Here is a 22,695-nt window from a genome sequence, read left to right as displayed (position 1 = left end):
ACAGGGATAGGATGGGGGAGTGGGCCGAAGTAGAGTGCTCTTTCAGAGGTCGGTATAGATTCAATGGGCCGAATGGACACTTTCTGCACTGTAGGGATTCTGTGATTCGATGATTCTATGACACAAACATTTTAAAAAGCAGCTGCTTTGCTTTACACTGTCCTTGTTCAGAAGGGTAGAGATTACAGAATTGGAAGGTTTTGTCAAAGGCTCTGCACCCAACAATTCCACAATGCCACCTCGTCATTGTCTCTCTGTCACTATCTGCTCCTTATGCAACCAATGCTGAGCTCCCACTGAACTGGAATTAGAAACTTCCCTGGGCTTCTTGAGTGTTTCGAGCCCTTTGGAAAGTATTACTGGAGCAAAGTTTCTGAACCTGAGTGTCCATGAGTGTCCATGTGAAATGACTTTTGGTGAAGTTATGGTGTAATTCTCCAGACAGACAAGGAAATCTGATGATTTGTACCTGTGCCCTGTCTCCTTTCTCAACTAATGAATCAGAACTCTTCCACATTGAACACCACTTGGAAGAAGCACTGAGGGTAACAAGGAACACAATATACCCTGGCTGGGGAAACTTCGATATCCATCACCAAGAGTAACTTGGTAGTACCAGTACTGACTGAGTCCTGAGGGACATATCTGCCAGACTCCACCTGTATCAAGTGGTGGAAGAATCAACATGACCTGGACCCCACCCACCTGCCTGTTAATCATAGAAACCCTACAGTACAGAAAGAGGTCATTCGGCCCATCGAGTCTGCACCAACCACAAATATATCCCTACATATTTTACCCACTAATCCCTCTAATCTACGCATCCCAGGACACTAAGGGGCAATTTTAGCATGGCCAATCAACCTACCCGCAAATCTCTGGACTGTTGTGGATTCATTGTCCACAGCAGTATTGTTAGGAGTGACCAGCACACATTCACTGTGGAAATGAAGTCTTGTCTTCACACAGAGGACCGCTGTATTGTGTGGCACCACCAGCATGCTAAATGGTAAAGATTCAGACCAGATTTAGCAGCTCAATACTGGGCATCCATGGGAGACTGGAGCAGAATTGTATTCAACTACAGTCTGTAACCTCATGGCCTAGCATATCCCTCATTCCACCTCAAGCTACAGCACAGGACCAAATGCATGTGAAACAGAAGAACCAACCAACAAATCAGACCAAAGCTCTGATCCATCTCGGCCTCCTCTTGAGGTCACAGGAACAGAGGAACAGCAAGAGGCCATTTGGTTCCTCGACACTGCTCCACTATTTAATAAAACCATGATTGAGATGATTGTGGCTTCAACTCTACTTTCCTGCCTGCTCCATTACCCATGACTCCCTTGTCTATCAACAATCTGTCTAACGCAGTCTTGAAGATATTCAATAACTCAGCCTTCACTGCTCCCTGGGAAGAGAATTCCACAGACTAAGAACATTTCTCCTCATTTCCATCTCCAATGGAAGACCCCTTATTTTTAACCTGTTCCCCTAGTTCTTGGGCCAGGAAGCCTGAGTGAGAGAATGCGTTTTAATACTTTGACAGATGTGGTTTAATACATATAATGGGAGTGGGCTGCAGGCAGAGAAGGGCTGATTACAGTGAGATTGTGTGTGTGAGTGTGTGTGTGAGTGTGTGTGCTGGGGGTGGGGAGAGTGCTGATTATAGTCAGTGTAATGGAGTTACGATTGCAACTGATGTTACTACTGAACAATCAGCTCCAAGAATGGAACCTGGTTTGATCGATCCGAACATTTATTTTTTGTTTAGAAAGGTAGGTGGCAGCCACGAAACAGAAACACAGGAGTCTGCTGATGAACTTTTACCTGAAACATTTATTAATCAAGGAAAGATTAACTATAATACACTATTCCTTCACCCCAGCTATATCTTTACAGATATCTACAGATTTATAAGGAAAGAAAAACTGGGCTTAAGGCTGACAGATGAGGATGACAGAATACGGCAGAACCCCATTCTTGTTTTGAAAAAAGAGTTTACACCCAAAACATTCACCATTGTGGATTTATAGGTTGGGGCAATAGTGATGTAGTGGTAATACCACTGTCCTAGAATCCAGAGGCCTGAACTAATTCCAGGGACAAGGGTTCAAATCCCACAAACGCAACTGAGTGAATCTATATTCCAACAATAAATCTGGAATATGAAATTAATCGTCATAATGACTTGCTTTTTCTCTACACCCTAGCTATGACTGTAACACTATATTTTGCACACTCTCCTTTTCTTCTCCCCTATGCACTCCATGAACGGTATGTTTTGTCTGTACAGTGCAAGTAACAATACTTTTCACTGTATCCCAATACATGTGACAATAATAAATCAAATCAATTAATGATGACCAGAATTCTCACCAATTGTTGTAAAAAATCTGATTCATTTGAGTCTTTTCAGGAAAGAAATTTGTCTGCCATCCTTATCAGGTCTGGCCTAACCTGCGTGTGATTCTGCATTCTCTGATTTTACTTCAGATTGTACATGACACAGAATGAAGGCATGATGGGTCAAATGATATTCTTATCGTCGATTAAGGTGTTGCTGACCTTGTCTGTTTAGGAGACTCCAAGTAATTATGTCACTTATCCTTCTTCAGCTCTCTGCCCAAAATGCAGGCCCTTGGCGACTGTTCACCAAACTACAGCAAATGCCTTGATTTTCTACAATGGGTGGGGCACAGAGATGGGTCCCAAGCCTGCCTCAGCCGGAATAGGGACCGACCCCTGAACAGTTGGCATTAATCTGATCCACATACTAACCAACTGAGGTAACTGGCCCGCCATACAGCATTCACTGTGTTGTCAATATCTAGAGAGCACCAAAAAACCTCAAAAATGTTCAAAAGGTGAACAAAGTCAGACGAGATAAAGCTATAAAACAGCATGTGGGCTTGCTTCGCTAAAGAGCTGCAGATGCGGTGTCTGTGATCCTTATAGCAATGGCAATCTAGAGAGCTGATTTATGTTTTGGGAGTTAAGTAGTAAAGTATTTTATGAACCCGTAAAAGCTGTAAGACCCATTTATATCATAAAACAAAGCAATGAATGTTGCAGATGGTGGATAGCCAATTTAAATGTTGGTTTAAGGACAGTGCGGAGCAGGTTAAATCATCACGGAGATGGGTAGAGCTTAAGAAGATTCTCTGATTCTCTGGGTGTTTTTGCTGATAGAGTCAATTGCAGTTTGGAACAAGTGTGTGCAGTTTGCAACTCATTGAGAGAAGATAGCCAAAGTAAAGGACAGTTAGATAGACCTGCACTGTAAGCAGAGTAAGAAAACAAATGTCATCATTCACTGTGTGGAATGTGGGTGAGGTTTAATCTCAATTTGAGTTTTAGAACGTAGAACATAGAAAAGTACAGCACAGTGCAGGCCCTTCAGCCCTCGATGTTGTGCCGAGCTTTGCCCGAAACCAAGATCAAGCTATCCCACTCCCTATCATTCTGGTGTGCTCCATGTGCCTATTCAATAACAGCTTGAAAGTTCCTAAAGTGTCCGACTCCACTATCACAGCAGGCAGTCCATTCCACATCCCAACCACTCTCTGAGTAAAGAACCTACCTCGGACATCCCTCCTATATCTCCCACCATGAACCTTACAGTTATACCCCCTAGTAACAGCTACATCCACCCGAGGAAATAGTCTCTGAACATCCACTCTATCTACCCCCCTCATCATCTTATAAACCTCTATTAAGTCGCCTCTCATCCTCCTCTGCTCTAAAGAGAAAACCCCTAGCTCCCTCAACCTTTCCTCATAAGACCTATCCTCCAAACCAGGCAGCATCCTGGGAAATCTCCTTTGCACTCTTTCCAGTGCTTCCGCGTCCTTCTGATAGTGAGGTGACCAGAACTGCACACAATATTCCAAATGTGGTCTCACCAAGGTCCTGTACAGTTGCAGCATAACCCCACGGCTCTTAAACTCAAACCCCCTGTTAATAAACCCTAACACACTATAGGCCTTCTTCACAGCTCTATCCACTTGAGTGGCAATCTTCAGAGATCTGTGGATATGAACCCCAAGATCTCTCTGTTCCTCCACATTCCTCAGAACCCTGCCATTGACCCTGTAATCCGCATTTAAATTTGTCCTCCCAAAATGAATCACCTCGCACATATCAGGGTTAAACTCCATCTGCCATTTTTCGGCCCAGCTCTGCATCCTATCAATGTCTCTTTGCAGCCTACAACAGCCCTCCACCTCATCTACTACTCCACCAATCTTGGTGTCATCAGCAAATTTACTGACCCACCCTTCAGCCCCCCCCTCCAAGTCATTGATAAAAATCACAAATAGCAGAGGACCCAATGCTGATCCTTGTGGTACACTGCTGGTAACTGGTCTCCAGTCTGAAAATTTTCCATCCACCACCACCCTCTGTCTTCTATGAGATAGCCAGTAACTTATCCAATCGGCCAAATTTCCCTCTATCCCACACCTCCTTACTTTCTTCATGAGCTGACCATGGGGAACCTTATCAAATGCCTTACTAAAATCCATGTACACGACATCAACTACTCTACCTTCATCTCCACACTTAGTTACCTCCTCAAAGAACTCAATCAAATTTGTGAGGCAAGACTTACCCTTCACAAATCTGTGTTGACTATCCCGGATTAAGCTGCATGTTTCCAAATGGTCATAAATCCTATCCCTCAGGACCTTTTCCATTAACTTACTGACCACCGAAGTAAGACTAACCAGCCTATAATTGCCAGGGTCATTCTATTTCCTTTCTTGAACAGAGGAACAACATTCGCCACTCTCCAGTCCTCTGGCACTATCCCCGTGGACAGTGAGGACCCAAAGATCAAAGCCAAAGGCTCTGCAATCTCATCCCTTGCCTCCCAAAGAATCCTAGGATATATCCCAACTGGCCCAGGGGACTTATCGACTCCCAGGTTTTTCAAAATTGCTAATACATCTTCCCTCAGAACATCTACCTCCTCCAGCCTATCAGCCTGTATCTCACACTCATCCTCAAAAATATGGCCCCTCTCCGTGATGAACACTGAAGAAAAGTATTCATTCATCGCCTCTCCTATCTCTTCTGACTCCATGCACAAGTTCTCACTACTGTCCTTGACCGGCCCTAACCTCACCCTGGTCATTCTTTTATTTCTCACATAAGAGTAAAAAGCCTTGGGGTTTTCCTTGATCCGACCCGCCAAGGACTTCTCATGCCCCCTCCTAGCCCCCACCAAGGACTTCTTGCCCCCGCCAAGGACTTCTCATGCCCCTTCCTAGTTTTGTGAGGGAACTGACATTTGAAGATTGACCAGTAGAAGCTAGTAGCCCTCACACAGCCGTATTGCAAAAGAAAGTAACCATAAGATTAACTTGGAAGTATTGGAAAAGTAATCAGTCCAAGGGACACATGGCTCCAGTCATGAGATGGTAAATGAAAGTTTTACCTCTGAGAATAGCTGGAGCTGATGAGAATTTTATAGAGGACCACTTATGGGTGGTGCCTAAAAGAGCAAATAGCTAAGACTAAATAAATCAAGCATTAAGACTGAGGTATCGAAAAGAAAATTTTGGGGGGAAGTAAGAAGTAAATTGGAATGCATAAAATACATTTCTATTTTGCTTAAAAAAGTGAAATCCTGTGTCAGAATTCTACTGATTAAATAATGCATTCGTTTTTATTTTAAATATTAATTGTCCATACCTGAGTCATAACCATTTGGAGAAAATATTCTTGCAAATAAGAACACGGAGATATTTGTTTGCTTGTTATAATGATTGTTTTATTATTGTGGCAGGTATCTTTGTCACAACTTCATTTAGTACGTAGATCATTGAAAAACAAGCAAAGCATGATTTTTAAAACAATTATCTATTACAATTTATCATTTATCATCATCATGGACAAAGTTTTTTTTCTCCTCATGATACAAGATTCTTTAAGACACAAACTAGTCTTCATTCCCCAACACCTATAGCAGCCCCTTTCCTTTACCTTGATTAATGCCTGTGGTCAAATAATGCTGTTGGAAAATACAGATCCCAAACCCTTTATTTAAAGATTAACCAACCACACTTTCAGTTTGCAAACAATAAAACCATTGATCATTGTCAATATCCAACACAAATTGTGACTCTGCTTCCAATTTGGCCATTGTAGTTCTTATTAACCTTCTCTAACTACCTTAAAACCCAATTAAAAATTTAGATCAATGTTAAATTAGTTGGAAACAATCATCAGACACGAGAATCACATTAATAATCATCAGAAGAGCTTCTGGAAGACTTGGCTGTATTTGTTTTGCAGAATTAATTTGTCAAATTTCCTTTTTATGCTATGTGCCACTCTAAATGTTTTAATGATACGCTAACTATCCCAGGACACTTGTGTCCATCAGTACCTGCAGATCTGTAACTAGATTTCTACAGACGCCGGTTAAATGAATTCCAGATCATTTGCTCAGTGTTATATGTCTCCAGAGGGTGGAAGGTATCTCTTAAAGTCGTTTATGAATCTTCCATTTCTCGCACCGGCATCCTGTGTATTCATTAATATGGCGACCTGGACAATGTCTTGCTCGAATTGATTGCCCATCATCACTCAGCCAATATCTCTGGTCAGAGTTGGACCGGATGTATACAATATCCCCATGCTCCAGAGGCTTCCCTTTACATGAGGAGGATGTGTCTGAAGAGCAGCCACCTCTTCTCGAGGCCGAGAAGATAGAAAACCGTTCCCAACCACAGTTGTGGAAATTGGGTCCCTGGAGATTACCTGGGCAAGATCGTGTGGCACACAGATTTCCATTTGGTGGGCAACTTACCCAATCATCCATCACTCGTGAATGTATCCCAATCTCATCACCATGATGAACCGGAGAATTGTCAGTGCGCCCCACCAATTTGATGTGAAATATTTCATCTCTACAGGAATACCACTCAGATGATAGAATTTCATTACCTGGACAAGGTCGGACGAGGCACTTATAAAATACTGTGCAAAAGCTGCAGTGGCAACTCAGCCAGTGGTTTTGTGTGCAGGAGCTTTTGAGAGCGATGGTGTCACCAGATCGGATTATTTTAGGACACTTCGATCTAGACTCATCCTCCCCATTCCAACAATCATTATTGCCATCACATAACTGTGACATTCGGATACATTGTCCGTTTGCACATTTATAATTTCCGTCCTTTGAGAGACAGCACTTCCTCTCATTGCAGACCTTCTCTTCCCTGAACTCTGAACCGCAGCGGTTTGTTTTGTGGCCAATACATTGACGGCTATGATACTGTTTACCACTACCACAGGTAACGGAACAGGCACTCCAGCTTCCCCATGCAGCCCATTGGTAATTGCAGCGTGGAGACGCGCTCCACACAAGCTGACCTCCCCTCCTGACACACTGCACTGAACTGGGAGATGGGACCTTGTGATCTGAGCAACTGAGCTGAATTCTCATATTTTCGTAACTGAGTTTCTCAGTACAGAAACTTTGAATTAAATCTGGAACTATTAGAGATGGACAACTTGTCTTGTTCCAGTAATTGTGATGGTTGCTCTGTCGAGTCTGGAAGTTCTGAGTGAAAGTCTTAAGACCCTCAATTACATTTCCATCTCCATTTTCAATCTTCCATTGTCTGAACATTAACAAAGCCTCACCAATGGCCTCATCAAGATAAACCAGATTGGATTTCAACTTGTTTACAGCAGTGGAATATGGCTGAGTGCATGCATTGTTATACTTAGAGACATAGTCTTTCTTGAAGCTATTAAAAAAATCCTCTCCTTTTATGTCTGCTATCCCATCACCAAGTATAATCCCTTTCAGTCTGAAAAGAATATAATGCTCAGAATGATCCTTGAAGAATTTTTCCATTAACTGTCCAAACGTAGCGAGACTCTTCTTTCCTTGTGTCAAGTCAATGAAAAGCTGAGCAATATAGCTGGCCTGGTACAGTATCTCGGAGTGTTTCACCAAACTCTGTGTGTGTGTTATCGCGTCTTTGATATTGTTCAAGCTAGTTTTCAATCCATTCTGTAATTCAAAGTAAATATCCACAACAGTAGGAACCCCGTTAACAGCCATGAATTCTTTTCGCAAAGTGGCCAAATGTTTTGAAATCTCATTGTTGGAAACAATTCTTTCCTCACATGTCTCACCCTCATACATAGGGTGACAAATACACATGTACTGGTTTGTATCAGGGATAGAGTGACAACTACCGTGTTCATTACAGGCCTGCGGCTGACTACACTTATTCCTGTGCAACTCAGCATCTACCCCAACCCAATCCCATTGCCTCACTTTCTGCAGCAGAGGGTGACATTGCAGGTTTAAAGTGTGTGGACAGCGTACATTAGTCAGGATGTTCTGTGAAGCAAATATATGATTATCGCTACACTTATCACAGCGCTCATAGGGGACAAGTGTTTTGACATGTTTTATATCAGCACAGCTCAAACGCTCATTGATGTCCTGCCATACTACCAGAATCTTTGTCTTCTGTGACCCATCACTCTTCCTGTCCTTAATGAAGTGGCTGAAGCCTCTTTGTATCTCCTGATGCTGATTACAAGTTGGTGATCCAATGCCTTTAGACTCAGCAATTCCCCAGGCATACCAGGGATATAGGTATGTTAGTCTTTGTGAAATAAGTCGTACTAGGACGTCAGGAAGGAGCACAGTGTTTTTCTCTAGTATTATATCCACATCCTTCTTTGCATTTCTGACTGTGTTTTGCTTGCAAGAGCAGATACGTTTTTGGAACTCTTCTCGCATTTGAAAGAGATACATTTTTATTTTTTCAAACGAGTTCTTGGCGTGGGATTCTTCACCCTTGAAGTAATGGTAATTCAGAGTCTGCTGGGCGGCACTTATCATTAGGCCTTTAAGAATGATCATTAGGCCTAGAAAGAAATGAGATTACTGTGATTAAAGGAGAGAAATATGGAAGAAAATAAACACTCCATTGATTCCCTGTGCGTAGCTCTGGATGATTTGGATGGCTTTTCAATCTGGCACCAAGATATGATGGGGGGTCTCACCTCATCATCTCCATCCCGCCCTGGAAAATGGTGCTAAACCCCCAGCTGCTCCATTAATTAGCCAGGACTGGAAGGTATAGCATGGTTCACCACTGGCCTCTGGTGTGAGAAACACTCCATGTGACTGATCCCACTCTTAATCCCGGATGAGAGAATTCCACCCTCTCTCTCTGTGTGTAACATGTACATTAATTCACGACATATCCTCCAAGGTCAGTATGTCCTTCCTAAGATGTAATGGCAGAGACTGAATGCAGTATTCCAGATGGGATCTGAACAAGAGTAAAAACAATGGAAGCATCACTTCAGCCCTTTGTGCTCCAGCCCTAATGAGATAAATGCTAACTTTCCAGTAGCCTTTATGAAGCTGTTCAAACTTCATAGATCCATTTTCATACCTGTTCTAGTTTCGTGATTTCAGTACATATACCTCCAGATTGATCTGCTCCTCCACAGTTCCTATTTGTTTGAAAACAATTCTGATCTATCTTTCTTAGGCTCAAGGTGGCCTCACATTGCCGACATTAAACTCTCTCTGAAACAATTACAACTTCCAGCTCCAGTCTATGCTGCATCCTACTGGTCCTCCTAATTTAATGTCATATCCTAACTTAAATGGGGAGGCGATGGCCTCGTGGTATTATGGCTAGACTATTAATCCAGAAACTCAGCTAATATTTTGGAACCTGGGTTCAAATCCTGCCACGGCAGATGGTGGAATTTGAATTCAGTAAAAAATATCTGGAATTAAGAATCTACTGATGAAACTGTTGGCGGTTCACTTCCTTTAGGGAAGGAAATCTGCTGTCCTTACCTTGTCTGACATACATGTGACTCCAGAGCCACAGCAATGTGGTTGACTCTCAACTGTCCTCTGAACAAGGGCAACTAGGGATGCGCAATAAATGCTGGCCAGCTAGTGGTCCCCATGCACCACAAATAAATAGAAATATATAAATATAACTCTCTATGCCTTCATGCAAGTAATTTACAAATGCAGTGACAAGATGAGACCCAGGAGCAGATCCCAAGGTGACCATCACTTGTCACATGCCCTGGGAGAGCGGTAGAGGTGGGTTGCCTCACATCCTTTAAAAAGTATTTGGATGAGCACTTGACACATCATAACATTCAGGACTATGGGCCCAGTGCTGGCAGATGGGATTAGATGGGAATTCAGGCATTTCTAATGTGTTGTTGCAGACTCGATGGGCTGAAGGACCTCTTCTCTGCTGTATAATTTTATGATTCTATGGTCCCACTAATCTGAGTAAATAACCTGTATCTCCACTCTCATTCTGCTTTTGCCCAATTAATTTTCAACCCAATTCAACATGACCAATTTTGTGCAATCTCATTTTTGCCAGTGATCTTGTGCGGAATTATTTTGGCTTCCAAAACACCATATAGGCAACATCCATCACTGTTCCTTTATTGACCTCCTTAAAGGTCTTCTGAAAAAGTTCAATGAGGCGAGTTAGACATGAATTATTTGGAACAAAGTCACGCTGACTCTCTCTGATCAGATGGCATTTGCTCAGTTATTTTCTCCTTAATACACACCAATAGTGAATGATGGCCAGATTGTGCACAAAGTTTATGGCAGCTTACCAGAGGGCTGTCTCTACCTTCAGAAGTGTTGGAAGAAATGGTGTGAGAGAAAAAGCAACATGTTCACATCGAAAATATTGAACTTGTGTACATTTTATATGTGAAAGAAATAGGGAGAGAGGCTGTACCTGATAATTGTTTGATGTCACAGGAATGTTGCTCAATGAAGAGATCAAACAGGTTTCGGTTAGTTGGATTGTTTGCTGTGACCGAGATGCGATATATGTTCATGATTCTTCCCTCCAGCTGATTGTCATCATAGTACTTTATATAATCTGAAGCCAATTTCAGCAGAACTTTCCTGTCGTGTGTTTGTCCCATTTCTGTTCTGACAGCTTGCAGTTTCTCTGCCCAATTCTTTATGGCGTACTCCCACTCAATGTAGGTTGAAAGGAATGTGTTAAGTGCTACTGAAGCTTTAACACTAGCTTCCATTCGATCAAGTTTGTTAGACAAGCCATCCAACTTTCTATTAACTTCGTCAAACCTCTTATTAATTAGCTTTGTGACCATTTCCAACTCACTCGGAAGAAAGAAGGATAGAATAAAACCAGCTACAGCAGAAACACCGTTAAGAAATGACAGGGCATTCCCTATAGCAGAAGCAATCTTTACTATTTTTTGTTGTTTGCTTATTTGTGTCATGATATCTCCAATATTCATATCATCAACTGAACCAACAGTATCCAAGGTAGTTTTCAAAATCTCTAAATCTGCTGAGATCTCTCGATTTGCTTCTTCCAACTTCTGTTCTGAAAGCTCGAGTTCAGTTTCTACCTGGACTTGAACATCTGCAAGAAGCAACAAGATTCAAAATGATGGATTAGTTTGCACCATAACACAATAAAACTGCTGCTTAAAAACCTTTGTTACATTTCAGGCAATGCAATGTTATTTCACCTGTGGGATTTAGAACCTAGTCTTAAATTGGCAACTTTATTCTGATATCACAAGAACAATGGTGCAGGAAATGAAAATATCAAACGGGTGCACGGCGAGGCTTTCTGCTCTGAGATTGGGATCACTGTATAGGGTTTCAGTTTAAATTCAAGTTTATTTATCAGTGTCACAAGTAGGCTTGCATCCACACTGCAAGATACCACATGGTAGGTTGTTGCATAAGGTTAAATCTCACGGGATCTGGGGTGAGGTCGCCAAATGAACACAAAATTGGCTTGATGACAGAATAAGAAGTCTCACAACACCAGGTTAAAGTCCAAAAGGTTTATTTGGTAGCAAAAGCCACTAGCTTTCGGAGCGCTGCTCCTTCGTCAGGGAAGTGGGAGTTCTGTTCACAAACAGGGCATATAAAGACACAAACTCAATTTACAAAATAATGGTTGGAATAAGAAACTTTACAGGTAATCAAGTCTTAAAGGTACAGACAATGTGAGTGGAGAGAGGGTTAAGCACAGGTAAAGAGATGTGTATTGTCTCCAGCCGGGACAGTTAGTGAGATTTTGCAAGCCCAGGCAAGTCATGGGGGTTACAGATAGTGTGACATTCACGGGCATTCAGCCTCTGATCTTCAGGTAAGCGTTCTCCAAGGTGGCCTTCACGATACACGACAACGCAGAGTTGCTGAGCAGAGACAGATAGCCAAGTTCCGCACACATGAGGACAGCCTCAACCGGGATCTTGGGTTCATGTCACACTATCTGTAATCCCCACGACTTGCCTGGGCTTGCAAAATCTCACTAACTGTCCTGACTAGAGACAATTCACACCACTTTAACCTGTGCTTAACCCTCTTTCCACTCACAATGTCTGTACATTTAAGACTTGATGACCTGTAAAGACTCGCATTCCAACCATTATTTTGTAAATTGAGTTTGTGTCTTTATATGCCCTGTTTGTGAACAGAACTCCCACTTCCCTGACGAAGGAGCAGCGCTCCGAAAGCTAGTGGCTTTTGCTGTTGGACTTTAACCAGGTGATGAAACTTCTTACTGTGTTTACCCCAGTCCAACGCCGGCATCTCCACATCTTGACGACAGAAGACAGCGAGTGGTTGTTGAGGGTTGTTTTTCAAACTGGAGGCCTGTGATCAGCAGTGTGCCTCAGGGATCAGTGCTGGGTCCACTGTTATTTGTCATTTATATTCATAATTTGGATGAGAATTTAGGAGGCACGGTTAGTAAGTTTGCAGATGGCACCAAGATTGGTGGCATAGTGGACTGTGAAGAAAGTTATCTAGGATTGCAATTGGATCTTGATCAATTGGGCCAGTGGGCTGATGAATGGCAGATGGAGTTTAATTTAGATAAATGCTAGGTGATGCATTTTGGTAGATTGAACCAGGGCAGGACTTACTCAGTTAATGGTAGAGCGTTGGGGAGTGTTATAGAACAAAGCGATCGAGGAGTACAGCTTCATAGCTCCTTGAAAGTGGACAGAGTGATGAAGAAGGCATTCAGCATGCTTGGTTTCATCGGTCAGAACACTGACTACAGGAGTTGGGACATCTTGTTGAAGTTGTACAAGACATTGGTAAGGTCACACTTGGGGAATACTGTGTATAGTTCTGGTCATCCTATTATAGAAAGGATATTATTAAACTAGAAAGAGTGCAGGAAAGATTTATTCAGATATTATCAGGACTTGATGGTTTGAGTTATGAGATACTGGATAGACTGGGACTCTTTTCCCTGAAGCGTAGGAGGCTTAGGGGTGATCTTATCGAGGTTTCTAAAATAATGAGGGGCATAGATCAGTTAGATAGTCAACATCTTTTCACAAAGGTAGGGGAGTCTAAAACTAGAGGGCATAGGTTTAAGGTGATAGGGGAGAGATACAAAAGGGTCCAGAGGGGCAATTTTTCACACAGAGCGTGGTGTCTGGAATGAGCTGCCAGAGGTAGTACAATTTTGCTTTTTAAAAAGCATTTAGACAGTTACATGGGTAAGATGGGTATAGAGGGATATGGGCCAAATGCGGGCAATTGGGACTAGCTTAATGGTAAAAACTGGGCAGCTTGGACAAATTGGGCTGAAGGGCCTGTTTCGGTGCTGTAAACCTCTATGAGTCGATGACTCAATGAAGTCACTGTGAAAAGCCCCTGGCCGCCACACTCTGGCGCCTGTTCGGGTACATGGAGGGAGAATTTAGCATGGCCAACACACCTAACCAGCATGTCTTTCAGGATGAGCAAGGCCATAAAATCCCGCTCTAAGTTCGTTGGCAAGCAATTCCTGCGGCTCCGGTCTCGACGTGGGATCCCGTGCCAGATTCTGCACTCGGAAGCTCATTAATTATACACAAGTTGAGCTCTTCTCCGACTCTCCTGGCAAGACAGCAGCTGATTTATCCGCCTGCCCTCAGCTGATGGGTTAGAGGATCACAGTTCCATATTTAAACCCCAGTCCAGCACACTCACATCACCCTCTCCAGTCGCGCTGTCTTCACCAGACTGTGCAGGATGTCAGCAACCCAGAGGGAAAAGGTCAGCAGCCTCAAGAGGAAGTCTGTTTCTCGATTCAACCACTTCTCCCCACCCCCCGAACACAACACCTGTGAGGTGCCCATGCCCCATGTGGACCTCCACCCACACCATCCAGATCCTTAATTATATGTGTTAACATTGTTTTCTGTTTTTAACATATTTTGATGGATAAGCTAAAACTTTGTACAAGTGATATGAAGTGTTGACAAACCCTGGTGTTTCTCTTGTTTCCGAGCCCTTTAATCCTCCCATCACACCTTTTGGCACCCAGAATTGGGAACCATAGTCACAGCGGGGTTCAAATGTTTCATATAGGTTTAGCTGTCTAAATTTTTATACTCTAGGCCTCTATTTATAAAGCCCATAAAAAGCTTAGGGCCGTGTAAGGGGAAAAATACAAGGGAGCACACTTTAAAATGGCAATACAAGAAAGCACACTCTAAAATGGCTGCCTGGCCCACATAAAGGGTTAACTGGGAAAGAAGCCAGAAAAGCAGACACAGGCTCCCGCTGTTCAGAAATCACGTCAAGTCAAAACCTAACAGACAAGCCACTTCCAAATTACAGACAGTGACTCATAGCAAACAAACACCTCAGGAAGCCAAAGCCAAGGGTCAAACATCTTTTAAGATAAGGAAACCCCACAACAAAGAACTTAGATTAACGTTAAAGGAACGCGGGAAATATGAATGCGAGGGAACCGATTAGCACCTGAACGAGACGAAACTAGCCATTGATAGATACAGACATAAGGAGATGTACCCATTCATAAAATGCTAAATGTCTATACCTGTTTGTACTTTTGTAAACATGAGGAAATGTACCCATTCATAAAATGTTAAATACTTGTACTCACTTAAACAATGTGATAATGTTCGAATCACCGGTTTACCCATTGTGTGAAGGGTATAAAAATGAACCGCTCCCGACATACTATTGAGAGAAGGTTTGCTACAGACATGTGCCTTGTCTCCACGGAGCTCCGTTTAATAAATCGTATTTTCTGAATCTCGAAGTCTGACTACTAGTGGATTTTTCCCACAACAGGCCGCGATTCTCCCAAAAGTGCTGAATTGGTGGGTAAACTGTTCCAAATCCCGACTGTTTTGACAGTTCAGTTTCTCACCCGAATCTCTGCACTCTGTGCACTGCAGAGGTCCCAGTCGTGAGTCTCATTAAAAACCCTATTCGCGCTGGACTCTGACAGTTCTGGAACTCTGCGCACACGCAGTCTTCTCAATCTGTCAGATTCCCCGTTTGCTGGGCAGCCTGATCGCTGGCCAGCCCGGGACCTCCGCAGTATTGCCCCTCCAGCCCCCGCCCCCCCCCCCCCCCCATGCGGCCTGATCGCAGTCCCCACAGCAATTCCCGGGCTAGCCCTGAACCCCCCACCATCTCGGAGTACCCCGATGTACGGCCCACCTCTCCCCCAGCAATGGCGATCCCCCCACCCCCGTCACACCAGCAGATACCCCCCACTGACCCCCAGGGTCAGACCCTCCTCAGAGGCAGCCCCCCCCCCCCCAGCAGATCCCCCCTCCCCCTCAGCTCGCCTTAATCGCTGCCCTCCCTCCATCCCAGACCGATCCTGTCTGCAGATTGGCAGCGGGACCCTCCACCCCCACTGATTGCCCCTAGGCCTGACCAACAATAGGCCCCGCCCCCTTGGCACTGCCCAATGGACAGTGCCAACATGCTCCCTGGGCATGGGCACTTTGCTCCTTAGGCAGTGCCAGGGGGCACAGGCTGGCACTGCCAAGGTGTCCATGTCCTGGGGCACCACCCCCCCCCCCCACCACCCGACCCCCTGTGGGGCCCTGATTGCCACCCCCTTCATTCCGGCGCAGTCTCCTGCTAGTTCCCCAAATCCCTGTTCAAGGCCGGAGACGCTCGTCTCCCACCGCGACCCGACAGAAAAGATGCGGGTCGCAATGGGAGAATCGCGACCTAGGTTTCAGTATGATACATTTTAGAACCACGACTTTGTCAGACAATTACACACAACCGTGGGAGGCGAGGCAGGAAATTGCAGGGGCTCTGACACTACTTTTTAATTCCTCTCTGGCCACGAGGGAGGTGCCAGAGGACTGGAGGACGGCTAACGTGGTTCCACTTTGCAAGAAAGGTGGTAGAGATGAACTCGGAAATTACAGACCAGTGAGTCTCACGTCCATGGTAGGAAAACTATTGGAGAAATTTCTTAAGGAGAGAATTCATCTCCACTTGGAAAGGCATGGGTTAATTAGGGATAGTCAGCATGGCTTTGTCAGAGGGAGGTCAAGCCTGACAAATCTGGTAGAATTTTTTGAAAATGTGATCAAGTGTGTGGATGAGGGAAGTTCAGTTGATATCGTTAATATGGATTTTAACAAAGCTTTTGACAAGGTCCCACATGGGAGATTGATTGAGAAGGTTAAAGCAGATAGAATTCAGGGAAACTTGGCAAGATGGTTTAGAAACTAACTGAGTGATAGGGTTCAAAGGGTAGCGGCAGAAGGCTGTCCAAGGAGAATCCAAAGAGCTTCTACAAATACATAAAGGGCAAAAGAGTAACAAGGGAGAAAGTAGAGCCTCTTAAGGATCAACAAGATCATCTATGTGCGGATCCACAAGAGATGGGTGAAATCCTAAATGAATATTTCTCATCAGTATTTACTGTTGAGAAAAGCATGGATATTAGGGAACTTGGGGAAATAAATATTGATGGCTTGAGGAGTGTACATATTACAGAGAGGGAGGTGCTGGGAGTCTTAAAGCGCATCAAGGTAGATAAATCTGCGGGACCTGATGAGGTGTATCCCAGGACATTGTGGGAGGCTAGGGAGGGAATTGTGGGTCGCCTAGCCGAGATATTTGAATCATCGATAGTCACGGGAGAGGTGCCTGAAGATTGGAGAGTGGCAAATGTTGTGCCTTTGTTTAAAAAGGGCTGCAGGGAAAAGCCTGGGAACTACAGGCCAGTGAGTCTCACATCTGTGGTGGGTAAATTGTTGGAAGGTATTTTGAGAGACAGGCATTTAGAGATGCAAGGACTGATTAGGGACAGTCAGCATGGCTTTGTGAGTGGAAAATCATGTCTCTCAAATTTAATTGAGATTTTTGAAAGGGTAACCAAGAAGGTAGATGAGGGCAGTGCAGTTGATGTTGTCTACATGGACTTTAGCAAGGCCTTTGACAAGGTACCGCATAGTAGGTTGTTGCATAAAGTTAAATCTCACGGGATCCAGGGTGAGGTATCTAAATGGATACAGAATTGGCTTCTTGACAGAAGCCAGAGGGTGGTTGTAGAGAGTTGTTTTTCAAACTGGAGGCCTGTGACCAGCGGTGTGCCTCAGGGATCAGTGCCGGGCCCACTGTTATTTGTCATTTATATTAATGATTTGGATGAGAATATAGGGGGCATGGTTAGTAAGTTTGCAGATTACACCAAGATTGGTGGCATAGTGGACAGTGAGGAAGGTTATCTCCAATTGCAGCGGGATCTTGATCAATTGGGCCAGTGGGCTGACAAATGGCAGATGGAGTTTAATTTAGACAAATGAGAGGTAATGCATTTTGGTAGTTTGAACCAGGGCAGGACTTACTCAGTTAATGGTAGGGCGTTGGGGAGAGTTACAGAACAAAGCGATCTAGGGGTACATGTTCATAGCTCCTTGAAAGTGGAGTCACAGGTGGACAGAGTGGTGAAGAAGGCATTCGGCATGTTTGGTTTCATCGGTCAGAACATTGAATACAGGAGTTGGGACATCTTGTTAAAGTTGTACAAGACATTGGTAAGGCCACACTTGGAATACTGTGTGAAATTCTGGGCACTCTATTATAGAAAGGATATTATTAAACTAGAAAGAGTGCAGAAAAGATTTACTAGGATGCTACCGGGACTTGATGGATTGAGTTATAAGGAAAGGCTGAATAGACTGGGACTTTTTTCTCTGGAGCGTCGGCGGCTGAGGGGTGACCTTATAGAGGTCTATAAAATAATGAGGGGCATAGACAAGGTAGATAGTCAATATCTTTTCCCAAAGGTAGGGGAGTCTAAAACTAGAGGGCATAGGTTTAAGGTGAGAGGGGAGAGATACAAAAGGGTCCAGAGGGGCAATTTTTTCACACAGAGGGTGGTGAGTGCCTGGAACAAGCTGTCAGAGGTAGTAGTAGAGGCTGGTACAATTTTATCTTTTGAAAAGCATTTAGATAGTTACATGGGAACGATGGGTATCGAGGGACATGGGCCAAATGCGGACAATTGGGATTAGTTTCGGGGTTTTAAAACAAAAAAGGGCGGCATGGACAAGTTGGGCCGAAGGGCCTGTTTCCATGCTCTAAACCTCTATGACTCTATGAGTAACTGAATGCCAGTGTCCAGCAGTGTACCACAAGGATAAAAAAAAAACTTGAACCTCACAAGCAGCACAAACAACAATCCCGTGTAAAAATGAGAATATCCTGAATTAACAGTGACATATTCCATTGGTACATGACTCCTGATTTCACTTCCAAATTTAGAAATGGCAAAACCTTCCAGTAAATTAGCACCAAGCAATTCACTGGCAACAATGTGTTATTTCTATCCACACAAGAAGCCTTGTTAACAGAAAAGTTGCATTTTGCATCGAGTGACAAATATTTTCTCATTTAAATTGAAGCTAACAGCATTAACAAACACCCAGCATGGAGCATATCACAAGAAAGCAAAATACAACAGATGCTGCAAATCTGAAAAATAAACAGAAATTGTTGGCAGTACTCAGCAGGCCAGCAGCATCTGTGGAGAGGGAAACTGACTTTAATGACTCAGGTCCACAATCGGCACCAGTTCTGACAAAGGACCACTTGATGCGTGATATAACACACGAGAGGCTGGATGTACTCGGGAAATAAAGGCTTTTATTGCCAACAATAACAGAGCTACTATATACAGTATACGATCCCAGACTAAAGGGTCACCAGGCAGAGCAGTGACCTTTATACCTCTCCCAGGAGGCGGAGCCGACTGGGGTGTACCATAAGGACTATATTAACAGGTAGAACAGCCCAACCCTAACCCCAACAGTAACATATCTACAGACTCATAGTACTGGCCAGACCATGGCTCAGCACTACCTGGTGGGAACCAACAATGGTTCACCACACCACTACCCTCTGTTTCTCTCTGCACAGAATCTGCCACAAATGCTTAGCATTTCCCCCGTTTCTGTTGGAACAAAAATAACCCCTTTTCCCAGCCTCCAAAAAGCAATCAGACTCTTCTGAGCTCCCAGTTCCCTTCAGGAAGAAACCCAGTGGCAGCTTCCTGAAATCTGATTTGATTCAACATTAAACATACATTTCAAAAACAAAACTAAGGCATGAAGAAAACTTAAATAACTTGCTGAACAAAAAATATCAATGACAAAGCAATAAATTAATCATTTAAAAAATATAAGTAATTAATAAAAACAAACATTAAAATGTGCTAAGCAGCAGTGCTAACTAATAAAATTGCCTGTTGCTTAAGTCGAGCCAGAAGGAGATAAAACCTTGTCACCGGGGAAGGGGTGGGGACCAGGGCCAAGCTTAGGAGTTGAGTATAACTAACACCAAGTTTTCACTGCACACTCCGAGCTCGCCTGGGCAGAATTCATATTAAAGTGAGAGTTGGAAAAATGGTTTTGAGAAAGAAAAATTCTGTTTGACTGATTAATGAGCTCTTTGGGAATGTAAAAAGCAGGGCCGATAAACAACAATTGACTATCTATATCAAAGAAGGGGCCAAATGTAGGGTAACTAAATTTACTGATGACAGAAAAGGACATGTTGTCAAAAGGACATAAAGGCAGGAGTTTCCGACTGCGCTCTCTCCCAGACCAGAAATTCCCACAAGAGGTCAACAGACCTTTGCATAGTCTGCCCCCGCCTCCCCCCCCCCCCCCCCCCCCCCCCGACTCCGACTCCCGTGCCGGGCAGGATGGGAAAATTCCCCCCAAAGAGTCGACAGAGAGATTTAGAAATTGGACTGAATATTCTGTGTTTTCAGCCAGCAAATTTCCTGCTCGGGGAGAGGGGAGAGGGTGGATATGTAAAATGGAGCAGGTGCCCATCCCACCCCCTTCACACCCACTCCCAAGCTCAACCCCATAATATGGAGGGTGGGTGGGAGCAAAAATCGGCCATATTTAGTTCAATTAAGAATCAATTAGGCTTCAAATTGAGTCTATTGGACCTGACAATGCGCTGCCCACAGCTTAAAACATTTGGTGTTGGCAACAGGGTGGGGGCAGGAAGCCCAATTTTTAAACTGAAATGTTTAAAGTAGGGAGGAAGGAGGAAATAAATCTTCAGAGGCTGCCCTTTGCTGATCATGGGCCCAACCCAACCTCTCGGAAGAACTTCCTTCCTGCCCACTCCCTTCCTTCAACTCACTCTCTCTTTCGCTACCCTCCATCATCTAGCCCTTGCCTCCAATCCCTGCAGCCTACTCAAACCCTCCCAGTCCAAGTCGCCAGATCCAGGGATTCACCTTGATTTTCTATTCCTCCTGCAGTCCTGGCAATGGCCACTGATGCCTTTGTGGCACTGCCGAGACTGATGGAGCTGTTGGACAATCCAATTGGCTGGCAACTTCAGAGGATGCGACTTCCACCCCAGTGAGTAACCCTCGTTACTCCACCCCGCAACGCTTTACTGCTACGGGTGGGTCAGCATGGAGCAGGTCAGCTCCACGCCATCTTGATTTGAACTCCCACGCCCTGTATTATTCCACTTGGTCAGTGAGTGATGTGGGTAAAAAAATTGGCAGGTAGAGTGTAATGTGGGAAAGTGTGAAGGTGCCCAATTTGGCAGAGGGCACAGTGGCTATCACTGCTGCATCACAGCACCAGGGACCCAGGTTTGATTCCCAGTTTGGGTCACTGCCTGTGTGGAGTGTGCACGGGATTTTCACAGCAACTTCATTAGTGTTAATGTAAATCTACATGTGACACTAATAAATAAATAAACTTTACTTTGGAAAGTATAGTAAAGAAGCTTATCATTTAAATGGAGAGAGATTGCAGAACTCTGACATGGAGGCATCTGTGTTTCCAGGTACATGGAGCACAAAAAGTGGGGATTCAGGTGCAGCAAGCAATTAGGAAGGAAAAAGAATGTTGCTGTTTATTTCAAGGGGAATCAGGTGTAAAAGTAGGGAAGTGTTGCTGCCACTGTACAGGGCATTGGTGAGACTGCTCCTGGTCCGTGTGGCCTTGTGTCACCGGATGCATCATTAGTTTAACCCTGACACACAAACATGTGAATTAAGAGCAGGAGTAGGCCAATCTGCCCCTCGAGCCTGCTGTCCCATTTGACAAGAGCATGATGAATCTGAATGTGGCCTTAGCTCCACTTTCCTGTCTGATCCCCCTCCATATTGTATTTGATTCTTTCCTGCATTTTGAGCAACATTCCATCCTAAAACTCAGTTTCATTTAGCTTTTAAAATTTAGAATGATCCCAAAAGGGAAAATACAAAGACGTACACACCATAAATGTTATCTCCTGGAGACACTGTCGGTCCTGCCGGGCTATTTGCTGCCGCCACCATCATGACTGGCAAGTGGGGAGCTGAAAGAAAGAAATGGAAACTCAATAACTTTCCAAATAACTCAATCATATTTTGCAATATGAGCAAGAACGGGAGGATAAATGATGGAATAATTGGGTCCTGTTCGATGTGGTGGGAAAACTTAATAATATCGAGTCTCAGTGAACAGAGCTGGAGAAAAAGAGGTGAAGGGATATTTGCTCCGGCTGAGGCAATTTCATTCACTATAACAAATACCACTGGGAGAGAGGAGGCATCTCACAAAAATCCCGTTTAATCCAATTCAAATTGCTCTCCACAAGATACAGCATTCCGGTCATTTATGATCAAATATTTATACATTCAGCAACTGGGAGTGAAAATTAAGCAGCAACAGACAAGGTGCAACTTTTAAACAATTGCTGATGCCGAACAGGTTATTTTCACGATGAATGGCTCATTTTTCAAGATTGTCAAGTTTGTGTACTTACCAGGAATGAGCGTCTGCAACAAGACACAGAATGCGAGCGAGAAGGAAAGTTTCTGGAGGAAAGGCATTTTCGTAAATACCTTTCATTCCAATGGAAATGTAAGAGCAATGTAACAGGGAATTTTACATATGTCGCTATGTACAGTGACGCATTTATTGGCTGCTGTAAAATGTAATAATTGATCTCAGATTGGACACCACTATCAGAGGATGGTTTTTTATTGAGATTAAGTTTACAAACTTGATGAACAAACCCCTACCCACCTGCGCTCTAACTCAGCCAACTGAGCCACTGGGAGCGTGAGTGGAAGGTGGATTCTTAGAGCATGGGGAAAGTGAAAGTTTGGGTTGTTGGGGTGTGGGGTTAATCCTCAGGGAGATTCGTTCAAGAGGGTCAGATCCAGGTCTGGAGTGAGGGGTGGATTGATATCCGGGCACCAGTCCTGGAGAGACAGAGGCCTGGATTCTGGGTGGGAGACCTTGGAGTGGGGTGGGGTGGGGGGGGGGGTTACTTCAAGGTTGGGAAGGGGTGGAGGAAGTCATACAGATTGGCAGAGTGTGAAGGTTTCTGAG

The 22,695-nt window shown here is 44.0% G+C and overlaps 1 protein-coding gene across 1 annotated transcript; it reads right to left on the bottom strand.

The window, feature by feature from the left end:
- Positions 1-6,493: 6,493 nt before the first annotated feature.
- LOC144507506 (SE-cephalotoxin-like) lies at positions 6,494-22,190 on the bottom strand. The gene is made up of 4 exons (XM_078234631.1): positions 22,124-22,190; positions 21,593-21,673; positions 10,782-11,444; positions 6,494-8,904 (listed from the first exon to the last, which is right to left on the bottom strand). The coding sequence occupies exons 1-4, from the start codon at positions 22,188-22,190 to the stop codon at positions 6,494-6,496; spliced, it is 3,222 nt and encodes a 1,073-aa protein (XP_078090757.1).
- Positions 22,191-22,695: the final 505 nt, after the last annotated feature.

This window comes from Mustelus asterias, chromosome 19 (genome assembly GCF_964213995.1).
Source record: "Mustelus asterias chromosome 19, sMusAst1.hap1.1, whole genome shotgun sequence".
Classification (NCBI taxonomy): domain Eukaryota; kingdom Metazoa; phylum Chordata; class Chondrichthyes; order Carcharhiniformes; family Triakidae; genus Mustelus; species Mustelus asterias.
Note: the sequence above shows the minus strand (reverse complement) of the source record. Positions and strands in the feature narration are given on the sequence as shown.